General features: G+C 36.8%; 1 protein-coding gene across 1 annotated transcript in view; it reads right to left on the minus strand.

Annotated features, from left to right (window-relative positions):
- Positions 1-16,938, minus strand: part of mv (lysosomal-trafficking regulator mauve) — a 546,555-nt gene that overhangs the window by 97,907 nt on the left and 431,710 nt on the right. Inside the window, exons 34-35 of the mRNA XM_068229176.1 lie at positions 12,401-12,467; positions 9,578-9,728 (exon numbers count right to left, since the gene is read on the minus strand). Of these exons, the coding sequence (XP_068085277.1) occupies positions 9,578-9,728; positions 12,401-12,467 (218 nt within the window). The remainder of the gene's footprint in view (positions 1-9,577; positions 9,729-12,400; positions 12,468-16,938) is intronic.

Below are 16,938 nucleotides of genomic sequence, written 5' to 3' on the forward strand. Positions count from 1 at the left end.
TTAGGGGTGTTTGTAAGATTATAAGTATACATATTTCTTTTTTGTGATGTTTAGCCAAATTGTTGATGGTTCATTCGTTCCCGGATTTTCCGTTTTCCCATGTTGTACATTTTTTTCTGTGGTCCCGCCCAAAACGGAGAATCGAGGTTCCACTGTATAATGTTTCAGGAATAAATTTTCAGAAATTATTTTCTTAGAGCAAAATACTTCAATAATTCCCTTTGTTAAAACAATGTATATTACGATAGAAATAGTGATATTTTTTATTATTTGTATCACCATATTCATATAGATTGGTCTTTCAGTTTTCTATTGGTGTATAACATGGATTTATTAGGATTAATATGTGATTACTGGCATGGTTTTATTTTCATGGTGTATATTGAGGAAAATAACTGCAGCATTTGACAGATAAACCTGCAGCAGTTCTAGGGATAAACTATGTTAAGTGCAAACACGTATGAATGCTGGGTTGTGGGTGGTTCTGAAGGGACAGCCTCTCCCTTCAGTAGCTCATTACCTCAGTCTGCCTTTGTCATCCATGGAAGATGAATAAGTGGTTCAAGAGTGTTAAGTGTTTCTTGTTAACATTTCCTACTTCACCATGTCAAAAGAACTGGCAGGATTAAAAAACAAACTGAATGATTATGTACAAGAATTTGGTGATGTACTTTTTAATGATGACTATCTTATTTTACAAAGCATGTCAAATATCAGGGACTGTTAAAAATAGCATGTTTCACAGCTACATATTTTGGTTCTGGGTCAAACAAGTGTGCCAAAATCATCTCTCATCTTTTCATATACAATCTCCAAACAAAAGTCAAAATTTTCATTAGATGTGCAAAGCATTTATTGTTGCCAGTATTCCTTTAAAGAAAATAGAAAATACAAATTTGAAAAATTTCTTGCACAAGTACACTTAAGAGAAAGTTCCAAGTGAAAGCACCTTGCATAAGAAGTATGTGAATGTTTGTTATACAGATACAATTTAACAGAAGTAGGAAAGCAGTACATGGGAAGAAAATATGGATAACTGCCGAAGAAAGTACAGATTTCTGTGTCAGGTTCATTGTGAATGGACTATAAAATAAATATATCTGCTTTCATGTGAAGAATTAGGGAGAAAAAACAGTGTTCAATCATAGCTCAAGTGTTCACCTCAGCACTGAATGCACTATGGCCAGATGTACTTAAACAAGAGAAGTATTTCCAGAAGGGTACACAGTCTATCGTAGAGACCGAGGAGATAAAAAGGGAGGGGGGGGGTGTTTATTCTGGTGAAGGAAACTTACTGTTCACATGAATGGTTTACCGATGAAAGGGATGAAATATTAGGGATAAAATTAGTTTGTGATAATATGAAGGAGGTGGGAATTATAGGAACATACAGGCCTGGAAGAGAGGAAAGAGACATGGAAATCTTTGAAAAAATAATAGATTATACTCATAAAAACAATAATAATGATATGGTAATAATTGGGGGAGATCTAAATTTGCCTGAAGTTGAATGGAAAGGAGCTGCAAGTGAAGCCCATGAACAGAAACTGGCAAATAAGTTAATTTGGGAGGGAGGATTTACACAAGTAGTACAAGAACCGACTCGTCTCAATAACTTACTAGATGTATTCTTGGTTAAACCATGGGAAATTGTTGATAAAACTGAGGTAATTGAAGGAATAGGAGACCATAAGGCTGTAATAATGGATGTAGGACTCGTACCAAAAAGGCTTAATAAGAGGGTTACACAAGACAAGAAATTGTACAGAAATACTAAAGTTGATGAATTTGGGACTTACCTTAAATCACAATTCAGTTGTTGGATAAGTGAAGGGAGTAACGTGGATACACTTTGGGCTAAATTTAAAGGAATTATTTGGGAAGGAGAGAAGAGATTTGTACCTGTTAAGAAGGGTAAAATGACCTCAGACCCTGTTTATTATACAAGGGAAATAAGAAAATTAAAAAGAAAATGTAGAATAGTAAACAGGAAAATCAAAGAGGGTAGGGAGAGTAGAGAAACTAGAAAACAGCTAATGAGGGAACTGAATAGAGTGAAAAAGGAAGCAAAAGAGAATTATATGAATGGCATACTTCAAGAGGGTAATGACCACAAAGGGAAATGGAAAAAGCTGTATTCATATATCAGGAATCAAAAAGGAAAAGGAGTCCAAATTCCTACAATGGTGGGAGAAGGGGGTGAACACTATTTAACAGATACTGAGAAAGCAAACCTATTTAGTAGGGAATTTAGAGATTCAGTAGATGATTGTCAAGAGCTGGAAACCGAAACAGAAGATAGAGAGGGAGAGAGACAGAGGGAAACAAGAAGCTTCTCATTCACAAACGAAGATATTTTCAGAGAAATCCAACTGCTTCAGCAAGGAAAAGCTGCAGGAAGTGATCAAATTACTGGGGAGGTATTAAAGACAATGGGGTGGTACATAGTGCCTTATTTAAAATTTCTCTTTGACTATGTCATAAATAATAGTGTAATACCAAAGGAATGGAAGGAATCTATAATAATACCAATTTATAAAGGAAAGGGTGATAAAAGGAAACCAGAGAACTACAGACCAATCAGCCTGACCAGTATAGTTTGTGAAATTCTGGAGAGTTTAATATCGAAGTACATCAGAGGGATATGTGATGATAAAAATTGGTTCATGAGGAGCCAGTATGGATTTAGAAAGAAATTTTCTTGTGAGGCACAACTGGTGGGATTTCAGCAGGACATATCAGATCAGTTGGATTCAGGAGGTCAGTTAGATTGCATAGCCATAGATCTTTCCAAAGCCTTTGATAGAGTGGAACATGGAATATTATTAAAGAAATTGGAGGGAATAGGATTGGACGTAAGGGTTACACGTTGGATAAAAACATTTCTAAATTCAAGGGTTCAGAAAGTCAAAGTAGGAAATAATGTATCGCAGGAAGAGAAAGTTTGGAAGGGAATTGCACAGGGTAGTAGAATCGGTCCGTTACTTTTCTTAATATACGCAAATGATTTAGGGAACAATATAACATCAAAAATAAGATTGTATGCAGATGACATAATTGTTTATAGAGAAATAAACAACAATGAGGATTGTTCAGAATTACAAAGGGACCTTGAAAGTATCCAACAATGGGTTGAAGAAAATAATATGAAGGTTAATGGAGGCAAATCAACTGTTACAACTTTTACAAACAGGAGCTTTAAAACTGAATTTGAATATACTTTGGATGAGGTAGTTATCCCAAAAGATGGCAAGTGCAAATACTTAGGTGTGAGATTTGAAAGTAATTTGCACTGGAAGGGTCATATTGATGACATTGTTGGGAAAGCATACAGATCATTACATGTCATAATGAGGCTACTTAAAGGATGCAACAAAGAATTAAAAGAAAAAAGTTACTTGAGTATGGTTCGTCCATTATTGGAATATGCAAACAGTGTTTGGGATCCTTACCAAGAATACCTAATAAAAGAAATAGATAGTGTGCAGAGGAAAGCAGCAAGATTTGTAACAGGGGATTTCAGGAGAAAGAGTAGTGTATCAGAAATGTTAAAGGAACTTGGGTGGGAAACTTAAAGTAAGAGAAGGGAGAAAACTAGACTTATAGGATTATATAGAGCCCATACAGGAGAAGAAGCATGGGGAGATATCCAAGAGAGGCTTCAGTTGGAAAATAATTATATCGGCAGGACTGACCACAAATATAAAATTAGAAGGAATTTTAGCAGAAGCGATTGGGGTAAATTTTCATTCATTGGGAAGGGTGTGAAGGAGTGGAACAGTTTACCAGGGGTAGTGTTTGATCCTTTTCCAAAATCTGTACAGATATTCAAGAAGAGAATAAACAGCAACAGAGAAAATAAATGAAGTGTTAGAGGGCATTCGACCGGTGCAGGTTATTGTCAATAAAAAAAAAAATGTGTGTGAATAAATTAATTCCATCCCCTGGTCTAAGGAGTTTGGACAGCCAAAGTAGGGGACTGCCTATAGGGGTGAAGTACAGTGGGGACTTCGAGGGCCCTAGGACCGCTACGGTAGCTGTGAAGGCCCTTCAGGAACTCTGAAAAGTGGTGGCAAAAGGGGCTCTGGTTAAGACGCAGCAGGTCGTTGTGCTACTTAGGATCCAGAACGGGTAAAAAAAAAAAATAGTAAATAAATAAATGCAATGTAAATATTAATGTTATACCAGTTTTATAGTATCATTTGAAGCAATTCCACATACTGTATATCAGTTGACTATATTTGTAAGTAGTACAGGAGATATTATAATTAGAATTTTGTAAACAATATAAATTTATTAAGGATGAGCTGTGTGTTTAATAGAAAACATTGTTAGCGTAAATTGTATAATATTGTATTATAGGAAAATTTTCTTCTCTTGTTAATTTAATATTTAGTGCTTGACAATAATGTATTTTAGTGTACCATTTGCCACCGAGGTAGACACCTCATTTGCAAATAAAGAGATTTTGATTTTGAAGAGAATGTGTTCTTTCTTACTTCTGATGCTGTAGTCTACATGAGGAAAGCTTGTACGGTTCTTAGTCATTTTCCCCAACATGTTTCATGTGACATGCCTAAAACATGCATTGCTTACGTGGAATTTGTGAAGAAATATATGGACTATTCCCAGAAGTACTATATATGCTTTGATATCAAATGCAGAAAAGATATTTCCAGAATTCAGTTGTTCAAAGAAATTGCTCCTGAACTCGCATTAAACCTGCAGCCAGTATTAACGAGATGGGACTCATGGCTCTCTGCAGCTTTATACTATGCCAGAAACTTGAACAAAATCCAGGATATTGTTAACTATCTGTGTAAAGATGATACATTATTGATTCACATAGTGAAAAGGATGCTGTTGAACGACACTATATGAAATGACTTGGTTTTCGTTGTTGCCAACTACTCAGCATTACCTGTTAAGAGAATTTTGATTTCTATCCTGTTATGTGTTTGTAGTGGTTGGTAACATGACAGCCCTCCCTTAAGTTTTGTTTCAAAAAAGATGACAGTCGTGAAGTGTGCAAGGTGAAGGTTTTTTTTTTTGGTATATTGGAAGTTTTGTTTAAAAATAAGGGTGTTAGAAAATATTCCTGTGCAATAAATTATTTCCTTATAGATTAAGCTCCAAATTTATTATTATGGAACATTTTCTGGCGACCGTGGCAGGACGTAGTTAAGATGGAGGAGCTTAAACAGTATAATAAGGAAAGATCACAAATACGTAGACTATTTACGAGAGCACATGGTGAGTTTCAAACAAAAATATCTAAAGCAGTCGTAGATGCGGAAGAAATGTTGACATACTTCCGTATTTTAAAAGATAAGGCAATGCGGATGTTATCTTTGGATGAAAAGGTTCAAGCACTTAGGGGTGTCAAAGAAACGACAGCAGAAGATGACGCCAAGGAATTTGACATGGCAGAAACGTACCGGGAGAAGTATTTGTATTTGTGTCTTTATTAAGTGGCGAAGTTAGGGCTCTTGGTCCTCTCTTACACTTAACCACATACATTTTTTTATTTTTACAGTATTAATCTAAAATATCATTGTAATCAATTACTGTTATTGAGATATGTAAGTCAGATAAGGAATTACAATAATACAATTAATTAAGGTTACTACTGATGAAAAATTATAGGATAAATAGAGAGTGGATAACAACAAAAAAATATATCAACTTATAACCTAAAGAATATATCTACAACTAGTTTAAAGGAAAACTTATTCAAATATAAGGCTAAAGTAAGTTAACTGAATATTAGTATGTTACAGTCTGAGTGTACTAAAATTGATGTTACTATGTAGTCTATTTCTACGAACAGTCTATAGCCTTAAATGAGAGTAGTAAGAACGTAGTGAAGCGATCCAGCATATGAATACAGACCTACGATGACTCACAACGTATGCCAGGAACAATGCCTTACTCATCAACCCACGAAAGACCCAAAGCATAATAATTGGACACAAAAAATTACTATGTGCTCTAAATAGTAATCACAATCCTCCTCCAATTACCATTGATGATACCGAAGTGCCATACTCCAAGATTGTTACAAACCTTGGGGTCACCTTAAATGAGATTCTGACCTGGAATGAGCATATAACTAATGTGTGCAGAAAAGTACATGCATCTATTTATCCTTTGAAGTGTCATAAAAATGTTCTCCCACTGGATCTTAAATTAAAACTCATACAAACACTTCTATTTCCAATCTCTGACTACTGTGATAGTTTATTGACTGACCTAACCTGTGAACAAGCAACAAAGCTACAACGTGTACAGAACTCTTGCATTCGATATGCCTTCCAGCTTCGACATGATGCACATATAACACCATACTACAAAAAGTTGGGATGGCTACGTTTAAATGACTGTAGAAAAACGCACCAAATGACCCCCGTCTATCAGTTGCTTTCTTCAAACAGCCCCATCTATCTATCGTCCAATTTTAGGCCTCTTTCTTCGTTCCACGAAATTAACACTCGTTCCGGATCACTACTTGAAATAGCACCGCATCGAACAAATACCTACAGCCATTCATTCCTGGTCTCTGCTTCGAGGTTATGGAATACGATCCCAGAAGATATTAAAAAGTCTTGCTCGTCTAGGACATTTAAAACAGCCTACCGTAAATTCCTCCAGAGTACATACAGTTGATTCGAATGAATGTAAGAGTGAATGACGAGTGAATGAAACCAAAAAGTACATACTAGATTTAAGTTCTTAGGTTATCAGTCTCCGTTTGTCAGTCTCAAGAAACAAGTCTCTTGAAAAGCAAAATATTATTTTAAGCTCTACCGCCCCGTGCATTTCAAATGAATTGCTGGGATTTCATAGCGGGCGACCCACAGCGAGGCCGTCGGACTAACCTTTCTTCCCGGAATCGTCTCAACATGATAATACAAATTTACATGTTTCATGGTGCATAACCTCTGATTGTGATTCGCTCCTCTCATTGGAGGTTGAACAGTGTTCTTGGCAGTGTTTAAACATGGCCGGTTGAACGTCAGTTTTAGACATGTCTAAGTGATAAACAACGTCTCTGCAATGCGGCAGCCATACTTAGGCATTGTTTAGTCGTAAACATAGTCTTAACACCGTTTCTGCATTGATGGTTATGAATTTCATGTTTTTGGTCCGTATTGAACAATATATAAGTAATAATAATAACTTAAATGTTTCCACCTTTTCAATACAATATATTCACAAGATTACAAAATTATACGGTACTAGTTTCGACCCATCTAGGGTTCATCATCAGCCGTATTGGAGCAAAGATCATTTGTGGCGAAATCCTAAGACAATATTATTTTAAAGAAGGTTATTCTTTAAAATAGTCATTAGCAACACAGAACATGGTGGCAAATTTGAGTTTTACAGTGCTTCCATTTTAATTCTTGTACATAATACTACTTCCAGGGGTTGGTTATTCTTTAAAATAATATTGTCTTAGGATTTCGCCACAAATGATCTTTGCTCCAATACGGCTGATGATGACCCCTAGATGGGTCGAAACTAGTACCGTATAATTTTGTAATCTTGTGAATATATTGTATTGAAAAGGTGGAAACATTTAAGTTATTATTATTACCGTTTCTGCAATCGGCCCTTTAGGTGTACTAATGTCCAACTTCTTCTCAAACATTGGATTTTAATCTTCCTAGCCACGCTTCGATTGTGACATGAATGATAATGGGAAAACTGGCTACATCAGTCTTAAAGGCTCTTTACAGGCTGTCAATATCAAGACGACTCTTCTTGCAGATCATTTTCTCAAGTACTGACCACAATTTGTGATCTAAAAACTGATATTTGGACCACCAGATGACCAATCAGCAATGGAAGTGAGCTGGGAACATTTGATTGCAACAATTCTTGGGTAGTCTTGGCCTTGTATACTGAAGCAGAGTCCGGTTGAAAAATCCAATTATGTTCCATGAACAAAGTTTGATTTTCAACGAAGGTGGCAGCCCTAGCCAGTCATTAGCAACACAGAACATGGTGGCAAATTTGAGTTTTACAGTGCTTCCATTTTAATTCTTGTACATAATACTACTTCCAGGGGTTGGTTAGTGGATCGAGGAGAAGTGTTGGCGCCATGAGCCTCGTAGTGAGGTTGCGCGTGAATAACCTACGCACAGTACCCCTGCCTACAAGATCCTTGTTCAAGACTAGAAACTCGGAATTGCTTATACATTCTCGCCTAACAGGTTGCCGCTATTATATAGTAGAGTAGCTAAAGTATTGACCTGTCTCTTTAAATCCTTATGTACGATCGATTTGGGCGGGAAAATTGTGTTCGAGGACAATTTTTTTTAAAAATTTACAATCGATGCGATAAAACAATAGTTGTGGGGAAATTTAATTTTGGTTTATCTCTTTTTTTGCGGGTTGTGTAGTAAAGCGTTCTTGACTTGCAAACAGATTTCCTCTGCCATCTGTCTACTAAACATATAACTTCTTGGAACCAGTGAATTCCCTACGCTTCCTAGATACAACTGGCATGCACGGATTCCCAAAATAAAGTGTTCTTTTATATGTTTTCATAGATATAACAGACAGCTCACTGAATGTAAACACACTGCAGCAACATGGCTGCACATAACCAGTTGAGTGCAGAGGATACTTGTTACACATAAGATTAATATATTGATGAATGCAATGGTAGTGAGTTTGAAGTTGTAGGTATGATAATAAAAATGGTGTGGGATGCAGTTGGGACAGAAGATGAAACTAAGGGAATTTGAACGGCACAGGACAGGAAATGTTCATTCAGGTACCGTCTGCTTTTAAAATATTAGGCCTACTTGTACAAAACATAATTACCAATTTTAATCCTCCAGTTAATTCTCTGTGGGACTATGGGCCTCTATGTAATTACATAATATTCCAACTAATGTCAGTTTATCTTCTAATCCCATCCAGTGAAATTTTTTTTATAATTTGTATGTCCGAGAGGAAGTATGACTTTCTATCTAAAAATCTTCATCTGACAGATCCCGAAAATGAAATAAATTGGAGCATTCAGGGTGAATTCCTGCGTTCTCTGCATTACCAAGGAAATAAGAGCCCCATCAGACCGAGCAATTCAGACTGACTTTAAAAACAAGCAATTTAACATTATGCACCATATTGGATGCTTCTTGATCTACCATACTGAACGGGGGGTTTCTGCGTGTAATCAGGTGATCTCATTGTATCATTTTAGAATAACTATAGTGTACTTTCCATTGTTCCAAAATTTGAAAGCGATATCTTAAGTGGCTTTTCCACAACTGTACCCGACAAGCAAATTATTACTCTAGGTTTTGCCAGACAGTGAGTCAAAGATAGTCCGTGGGAAAGGGTTATATGGAAGATTTTTGGGAATGAATAAACTGAACGATGATTACGGGAAAATGGCAGTTCTGAGAATGATGCATCAAGGTTCTACTGTAATTGACTTCAGCAAGTCAATTTTCCTCCTTCCCTACCCCCTCACCCCCATGTACTCTTCTAGCTTTGTAACAGGCCTAGGGTCAAATATATTACACCAAAAAATAAAACTAATATTGTATTTTGACTGTACCTTGGTATGTAAGGAACATGCGCGTGAATGGAGGCAAACGCACTAGGAAGTGAAGAACGGTTCCAGAGTTGGAATAATGTGAACCATAATGATATGGCTCGTAATTTAATGTGACCAATCGTTGTCCCTCCATTAGTTCCTGCTTCAGGTACTGTAACATAAAGAAACAAATTAGTAAAGAGATTATACTTCTGATTAAAAAATTATATTTTTAGAATAGTCAAATAAAGGAGAGCATTTGGAGAAGGTACAATTCTTTCAGCATAAGTCAGATGAAGTTTCCATGGTTTGCTAAATTACTATTACGTTTTTTGTTTGGGGGAATTTCCAATTCAATTCAGTATTCTTTATCAAGATGATTGAGGTAATTAGTTTCTTTTCATTCCCATCAAGGTGCGGGGTTTGCCGTTTCTGCATCTTGCCCTCCACATCATCCGTCTCTGGTTGACAACAGGGCGAATGCTTACACTTCTCATATCCTCGTTCAAGCAATCCTATCAATGCTACTTCATTCTTTGGGTCTTGCATCAGCTCTAGCCATTGTCTATACCAGTGTAGCTTTGCCTCTTTCATCTTGACTGGTATGGGTGCACCTTAACATCTGTAATGTAAGGTCTTTTTTTTTTCATACTGTCACAAAAGGGTCATAGACTTATTTGCTAATCAGCAAGTGAGATCATTACTGACGATTATTGACTCAAAAAACAGTGTTGTTGCCTTTGGAATTATTTAAAATTACTTAAAATGGTCATTATCTGGGCAAAATTACAATACACCAATTCTCATTCCAAGTGTTTAAAAATCTCATAATATTTAAAAATAAGTTTTTGTTCATTTTTCCATACTAGACTTCCTGTATTAGTAAAATTATTACTGAAATATGAAATGGTTTAGAAGTACTGCATATTAATCATTTCTCTCTCTCTTCCATATAATTATATTCCTTTGTTTACACTGTTTTATAATTGCTTCAAATGCAGAAAATGGGTAAGGTCTTATTTTCGGGCCAATATGATATTTTTCCTAGAAATTTAGTCATGAAAAATATTTTTCCAAAAATTAGGTATTGTGAAAATATATGCTAAAATTAGAAATAGAATATATTTATTTATCACCTACAGGATGTCCCAATTACAGATGATGTAACAGAAAATTAAGGGTAAGGTCTTATTTTCGGGCCAATATGATATTTTTCCTAGAAATTTAGTCATGAAAAATATTTTTCCAAAAATTAGGTATTGTGAAAATATATGCTAAAATTAGAAATAAAATATATTTATTTATCACCTACAGGATGTCCCAATTACAGATGATGTAACAGAAAATTAAATAAAAACTTAAATTAAATAATTAAATAAAAAACCTCAGTGCCCCCAGCCCATCTACAGTATTTAGAAATATTGTACTAATTTGTAGCTTAGTTTTATTTCCGGTATATCTTCTACTCAGACACTAACTTTTATGCTAATCACTCTGGAACATTTAGCATGATACATCCACAGTCATGAAAATGAAGGTGGAACCGATCATTTAAAAAAAAAAAAAAAAAAAAAAAAAAAAAAAAAAAAAAAAAAAAAAAAAAAAAGCCACAATCAGTCTTGCCATAATGACACAGAATCTTCTTCATTTCCCATTTCCAACCTTATGGGTCGGGTTATGAATTAAGGACCTCCATAGAATATCTTGGATAATATTTCAAGATAAAGATGTTATTCCAAATTCACATATCCTGAACACCAGACAAATTATTGCATAGGATTGCAACATAATTTTTTATAACATTGATGACAATTTTGTTGTGTATTATTATTTTTTTTTTTTGAGTTTGTTGTCCTCTCCAGTCAACGAAAAATTCTGGGATTGTATCTTGTGCATCAATAGCGAGACCAGTCACCTGGATGCTCTGTAGATTGTACTTGCCTAGAAAGTATGGTATGGCTGGCTCATACCTCTCTCTTCTCCTTATCAGCTTCAGGTAATTGTGCAGCTAACTCTTCAAACCAAAGTGTTGGATCAATGAATTTTGCCACAGATTTTGATTAGTCAGTCGCAATAATGTTAATTAAGGAGATGGCTAGCATTGTCTACAAGGCAGTGTCTCATAAAATCCTGTGGGTCGAAGAGCATCGGCTACCATCTCATGGACGGTGTTATGTCGCTTGATTCTCAGAAGCCCTCATCCTGAATACTTATCCAGTATGTGTGGAAGGGTTTCATACTCACCAGGCCTGTAGTGGCCTGTACCGGATAAGCGCCCACGAAGAGAACATAATGGTGCAACCACAGCTGTTATCTTTAACATGTCTCTCCATTCAGAGCTGCAGATGCCTTCCTCTTTCACCACCTGTGAATTTGCAGCAATTTTCTCGCAGTACAATTCCACCCCCCTGCCTTTTTGAGGGCAAGCAGACCAATTTAGATATTCTTGATATCTCAAATGTTTTCTTAGCTGTTGAACAGTTCTCTTTGCAAAGGCTGTATTTTTCAGTTCAGTAAGACAGCGACGATGAATGTAATCAGAGTTTCTGACAGCAATGACATGTGGCTTGTTAGGACTTTTTAGTCTGCTGCTTATACTGAGCTGTTTTATGAATGCTTCCCAGATTAAAACAAAGGAGTAGCCAAAAATTCAAAATGTATAGACAGAAGGACAATTTCATACATATAGACGGACATACATGAAAAATCAAACAAATGAATATCATTAGACAGGAATGAGAAAATCAACAAAACTCATTATTAGCACAGTACGCAACAGTCTCCACCCAAAATTAATTTCTGAATTTGTTAAGTTCTAGCTGAAGGATCAGGATATTTACTCACATTGTAATTATTGATATAATGCTGTTCATTCTTCTTATCTTGAACTGCCATTGGCCGTTTGAAGTTCCTGTAATTAATAATAAGAAATGCAATTATATTTTAAGCCCAAAAAATACACAAACATGTATGCATATCATATATATTCATTAAATAAAATTATGCTTTTTGTTCATTTTCAAAATATAATTACTATATAGTCCAGCACTGTGCAGCAAAGTGCCTCTTTTACAAACACGTCCACTTATTGTCCTACACGACAATGACCACTGTGAAAATGCTGCGCCTGTGAGGGAACTGTTGGGAGGTCGTGGAGAACCCACCCTGTTCACCGGACACGAGTCCCAGTAACTTCGGTCTGTTCTCTGAACTAAAAGAAGCTCTCCAAGGGAAATGTTTTCATAATTGAGGTGCCATACTTTAAAGCGGCAGTGCTCCATTGCGGACATCAACAAAGGCGACACTGCGACTGATATCCTGCACCTACCACACATAAGGCAATAGGTGCACCATGTTGCACAGCTACCAGAGAAGCACTGGGAATATGATAACTTACTGGTGGTTTTTATGGACATCGAAAAGACCTACGACACTGTGCCTAGGGAGATAATCTGAGAATGCCTAGAAGGTATAGGTGTCCTAAACTTCCTGACTGATAAAGTAAAGATTTTTCATCCAAAATGCTTTAGCTGTGTCCAAGTAGGGGATTGAAGATCAGATTGGTTTGGAACCAAAAGAGGAGTCCAGTAAGGAAGCACCTTGACACCACTCCTGTTCATCACTACGATGGCCTGGATCATAAAATCTTTTAAAGAACATTGCAAAGTGCCTGACACTCTAATATTTGCAGATGATGTTCTGATCTGGTGAGAAAATGAAGCAGAAATACAGGAGAAACTACATCTTTAGAAAGGCAAGTTTAAAGAATATGGACTAAACATCAGTAAAACAAGAACTGTTGAAATAACTATCAACAGGAAAGGCACAGTTCTCAACATTTTCCTGGAGGGAACTTTGTTACAATCTGTTTCTAACTTCAAATACCTTGGAAGTATAATATCAAAAGATAACACAATAAACTGAGAAATACTTAATAGGACTGCAAAAGCTTCTCAATTTTATTTACAAGTGAGAAATCTTCTCTGGGATGATAAAATACTCCAGAAAGCAAAAATGACCATGTTTCATACCTACATCATTCCAATTTTCACATATATGGACTCCAAACATGTACCCTTCATAACAAGGCTAACAGTAAAATCCAGTCAACAGAAATGAAATTTATCAGAACAATGAACCAAAAGACCAGGAAGGACTAGATTAGAAATGAAGTAATCAGGAAGGAGGCTGGCATCAAAATATCTGTTACCAAGATTTTAGGAAGACACAGGCTACAATGGTTTGGACATGTTATGAAGATGGACAGAATGAGAACAGCAAGGAATTACAGTAGAAGTCCGTTATAGCGAGTATGGCATATAACGAGAACTCCGTTATAGCGATGACTTCTTTCTGTCCCTTCAAAATTCCTATATTAAACTGTGTATCGTCCTTCGGTTACAGCGAGAACCCTCTCACTGGCGCATCCGTTATTACGAGCGATTAAGCACGTGCGATTTTTTCCGTTACCGATATTTATGCACCCCAGCGATGATATTGTATGCGATCGATTGCCTTCGGCATCGTTTCCGCGATATGTGGACTAGCAATTTCTCTCGTCGACATTCGAAGGCGATGTCGGGGTCGATTAGTAATATCCGTCAACAGCTGTTCCGTAAAGAAAATTCAAAACGAAAGAGAACATATTTTCGTAATAAATGTGTAAATAACGTGTCCGATAACGGTTGTTAACTCGTTAAAAATTAAGGCTGACTAAACGACCGCTTAATTTTGAGGCTAAATACTGCAATTAAATAAAAATGGGATACACCTTGAGATATGGCAGAGTGCTTAATTGATTTCAGAGGTTAGTTTATATTTTGTCGCGTCTGGTTAAATTACGGAAAGGCTATTATGAAAATTTATAGCGAGAAAGGTATAATTTCTCTACTGGCGCTTGAAGTGTGTTTTCATCATACGTATAGTACGGTTATGTTAGGATACGTGACGCTGTTTGAATAAGAAAACTGAAACGTCTGCAACAAAATGCGATCGATCATCTTCGGTACGGCATAGTTTTCTCACTTTGTGCATTTGCGAGCTTTCTCGTTGACATTCAAAGGCGATGTTGGAATTGATTAGTAGGGAATACCCATCGACTGCTGTTCTCTAAAGAAAATTTGAAATGAAAGAGGAAAACGCGTTTTCGTAATAAATGCATAAATAACGTGGCCGATAGCAGTTGTTAATTCGTTAAAAATAAAGACTGAAGTAAACGATATCTAAATTTTAATGTTATATACAGAAATTAAGTAAGAATGCGGTACACCTCAAGATATGGCAGAGTACATCACTGATTTCAGAGGATATTTCATATCTTCTCGCGTCTACTTACGGCTATTTACATGTACATTTTTCGCGAGGAGGTTATTTCTCTACATGCGTTTCAAATATGTTTTCATGATAGGCTACATATGCCTTTGCTGGCAGGACGTAGTGTTTACAGTGCACTATGTCTTCTGGTACGGGCTAGACCAATATTGTTACTTTCATTGATCTGTCTCAGCTTTATCTTTGGCTTTGACAAGATGAAAGTGACTGAGGTATGAGTGATACTAGTAATGCCATTCCTTATGCAACCAGTCCCTGCTATGAATGGTGTGAAAATGTTGCTCATAGGGTCAGTTGGTGCATGCATTTCAGTGGGCTTGGCAGACTGATGTGTAATAGCAACTTCTGGCTCGGTGAGGAAAGCAACGGGAAACTATCTCACTCCTCATTTCCCTAGTACGCATCTTCAGTGATGCCTAGGCCATTTATGAAAGCTGATGGCAGAGCTGTTGAGGATCCAACCAGCCTTCGGGCTGAGGACTAACAACATAGGCTACATATACGGTTAGGTTAAGTGACGCTGTTTGAAGAAGAAAGCTGAGGTGTTTGCCACTGAAATCTCTGGAGTGATGCCGTATTTCTCCTAATCCAAGACCTTTTTTTCTCAGAATCTCATGCGAAAACTCAAGGGTTGTTGCATTCGTGGGCCTCGCGGCCTAACAGTAAGTTAATGGATACCAATGGCAACTACCGCGGTAACTACGCTGCTTCTTTTCACACGTGCACAGAACTCGTTGACAATAAACGACCGCCTCTTTACTACACATCGCTAGCCGCGACAACCGATTGTACAGTGCCTGTGTGTTTCTCAAATCTGCAGAATGGCATCAAAACATGCGACCCTTCGAATTCTTAGAAGAGCCATGGCTACTCAGTGGCAGAGTCATAACGTGTCTATTGTACTTGACGCTTAGTAAAATTAAGGTTTATAGACAGCAGGAATATTTTCGTGATGGATAGTCGTATTGTAAAGATACGTGGAAAAGGTATTGCCAACAAATTTTCAATGGGTTCTAGTCGATATTATGCCAATTTTAAGTTAATGTTTATTAAACACTCAAAAATGTAGAATAATTGCACAGCCTCAAGAAAATACGGCATAGGCCTAACTAAAGCCAATAGTTGGCGTTAGCGTGAAGACAAAGAGCTAAAAAAAATGCGTACTGTACAAAAATGCATTCAGTGGTCCGCAACAAGGACGCCTTAAAGAAGTCGAAGATGAAATTGTGAGGTATGTGCACGAAAAACGCAAGGACGGAATGGCCATACCGTGGCGCAATAAACTCGTTCGTTGACTTTCAACGTTCGGGATTAGCCCTATACATTGCTAGCCGCTGAATTTGGCCGAACCCGACAAGCGAGACATGCGTGTAGCGGTAGCCGGTTATATCTGACGCTGCGTAAAAGTAATAGTTTTATAGACAGCAAGAATAATTTCCTGATGGATCGTTGTAGAGAAGCATGGAATAGGTACTGCCGGAAAATTTTCAGCGAGTTCTCTTTGGTATTATGATGCCAATGTTAAGTTAATGGTACTTAAACCCGCGGAAATAAAGAATAATTGTGCAGCCGCAAAAGGAAAAAAAGGAATACGGCTTGACGAAAGTCAATGTTCGGCGTCTAAAAATGCGTAGGCCTACTGTACAACAAGGCATTCATATGATTTTATAAAACTTCTTTTTGAGCCTGATTTAAATTTTTTGAAGGAAAAAGTGGGGTTCATCTTGGATTCGGAGAAATACGGTACTATATTTTTTTCAGAATGAAATTAAACATACACTTTCACGTAGTATCGGATTACGAAAAATAACAAACAAGTAAGCCGTAGTGTGGATATTATCTGCGGAAACGCAAGTTTTAAACAAACTGATTGCCTTTTCATATCGATTTTAAAGTGCATGAAGGGTTTTCCGACTTTTATACAAAATTTGGATATAACGACAATCCGTTATAGCGAGGAAATTTTTCGCCGTTATGAATTCTCGCTATAACGGACTTCTACTGTACTTTGACCAAGAAGTGAAAGGGGAGAGGCCGGTAGGGAGGCCAAT

Source organism: Anabrus simplex, chromosome 9 (assembly GCF_040414725.1).
Source record: "Anabrus simplex isolate iqAnaSimp1 chromosome 9, ASM4041472v1, whole genome shotgun sequence".
NCBI lineage: Eukaryota > Metazoa > Arthropoda > Insecta > Orthoptera > Tettigoniidae > Anabrus > Anabrus simplex.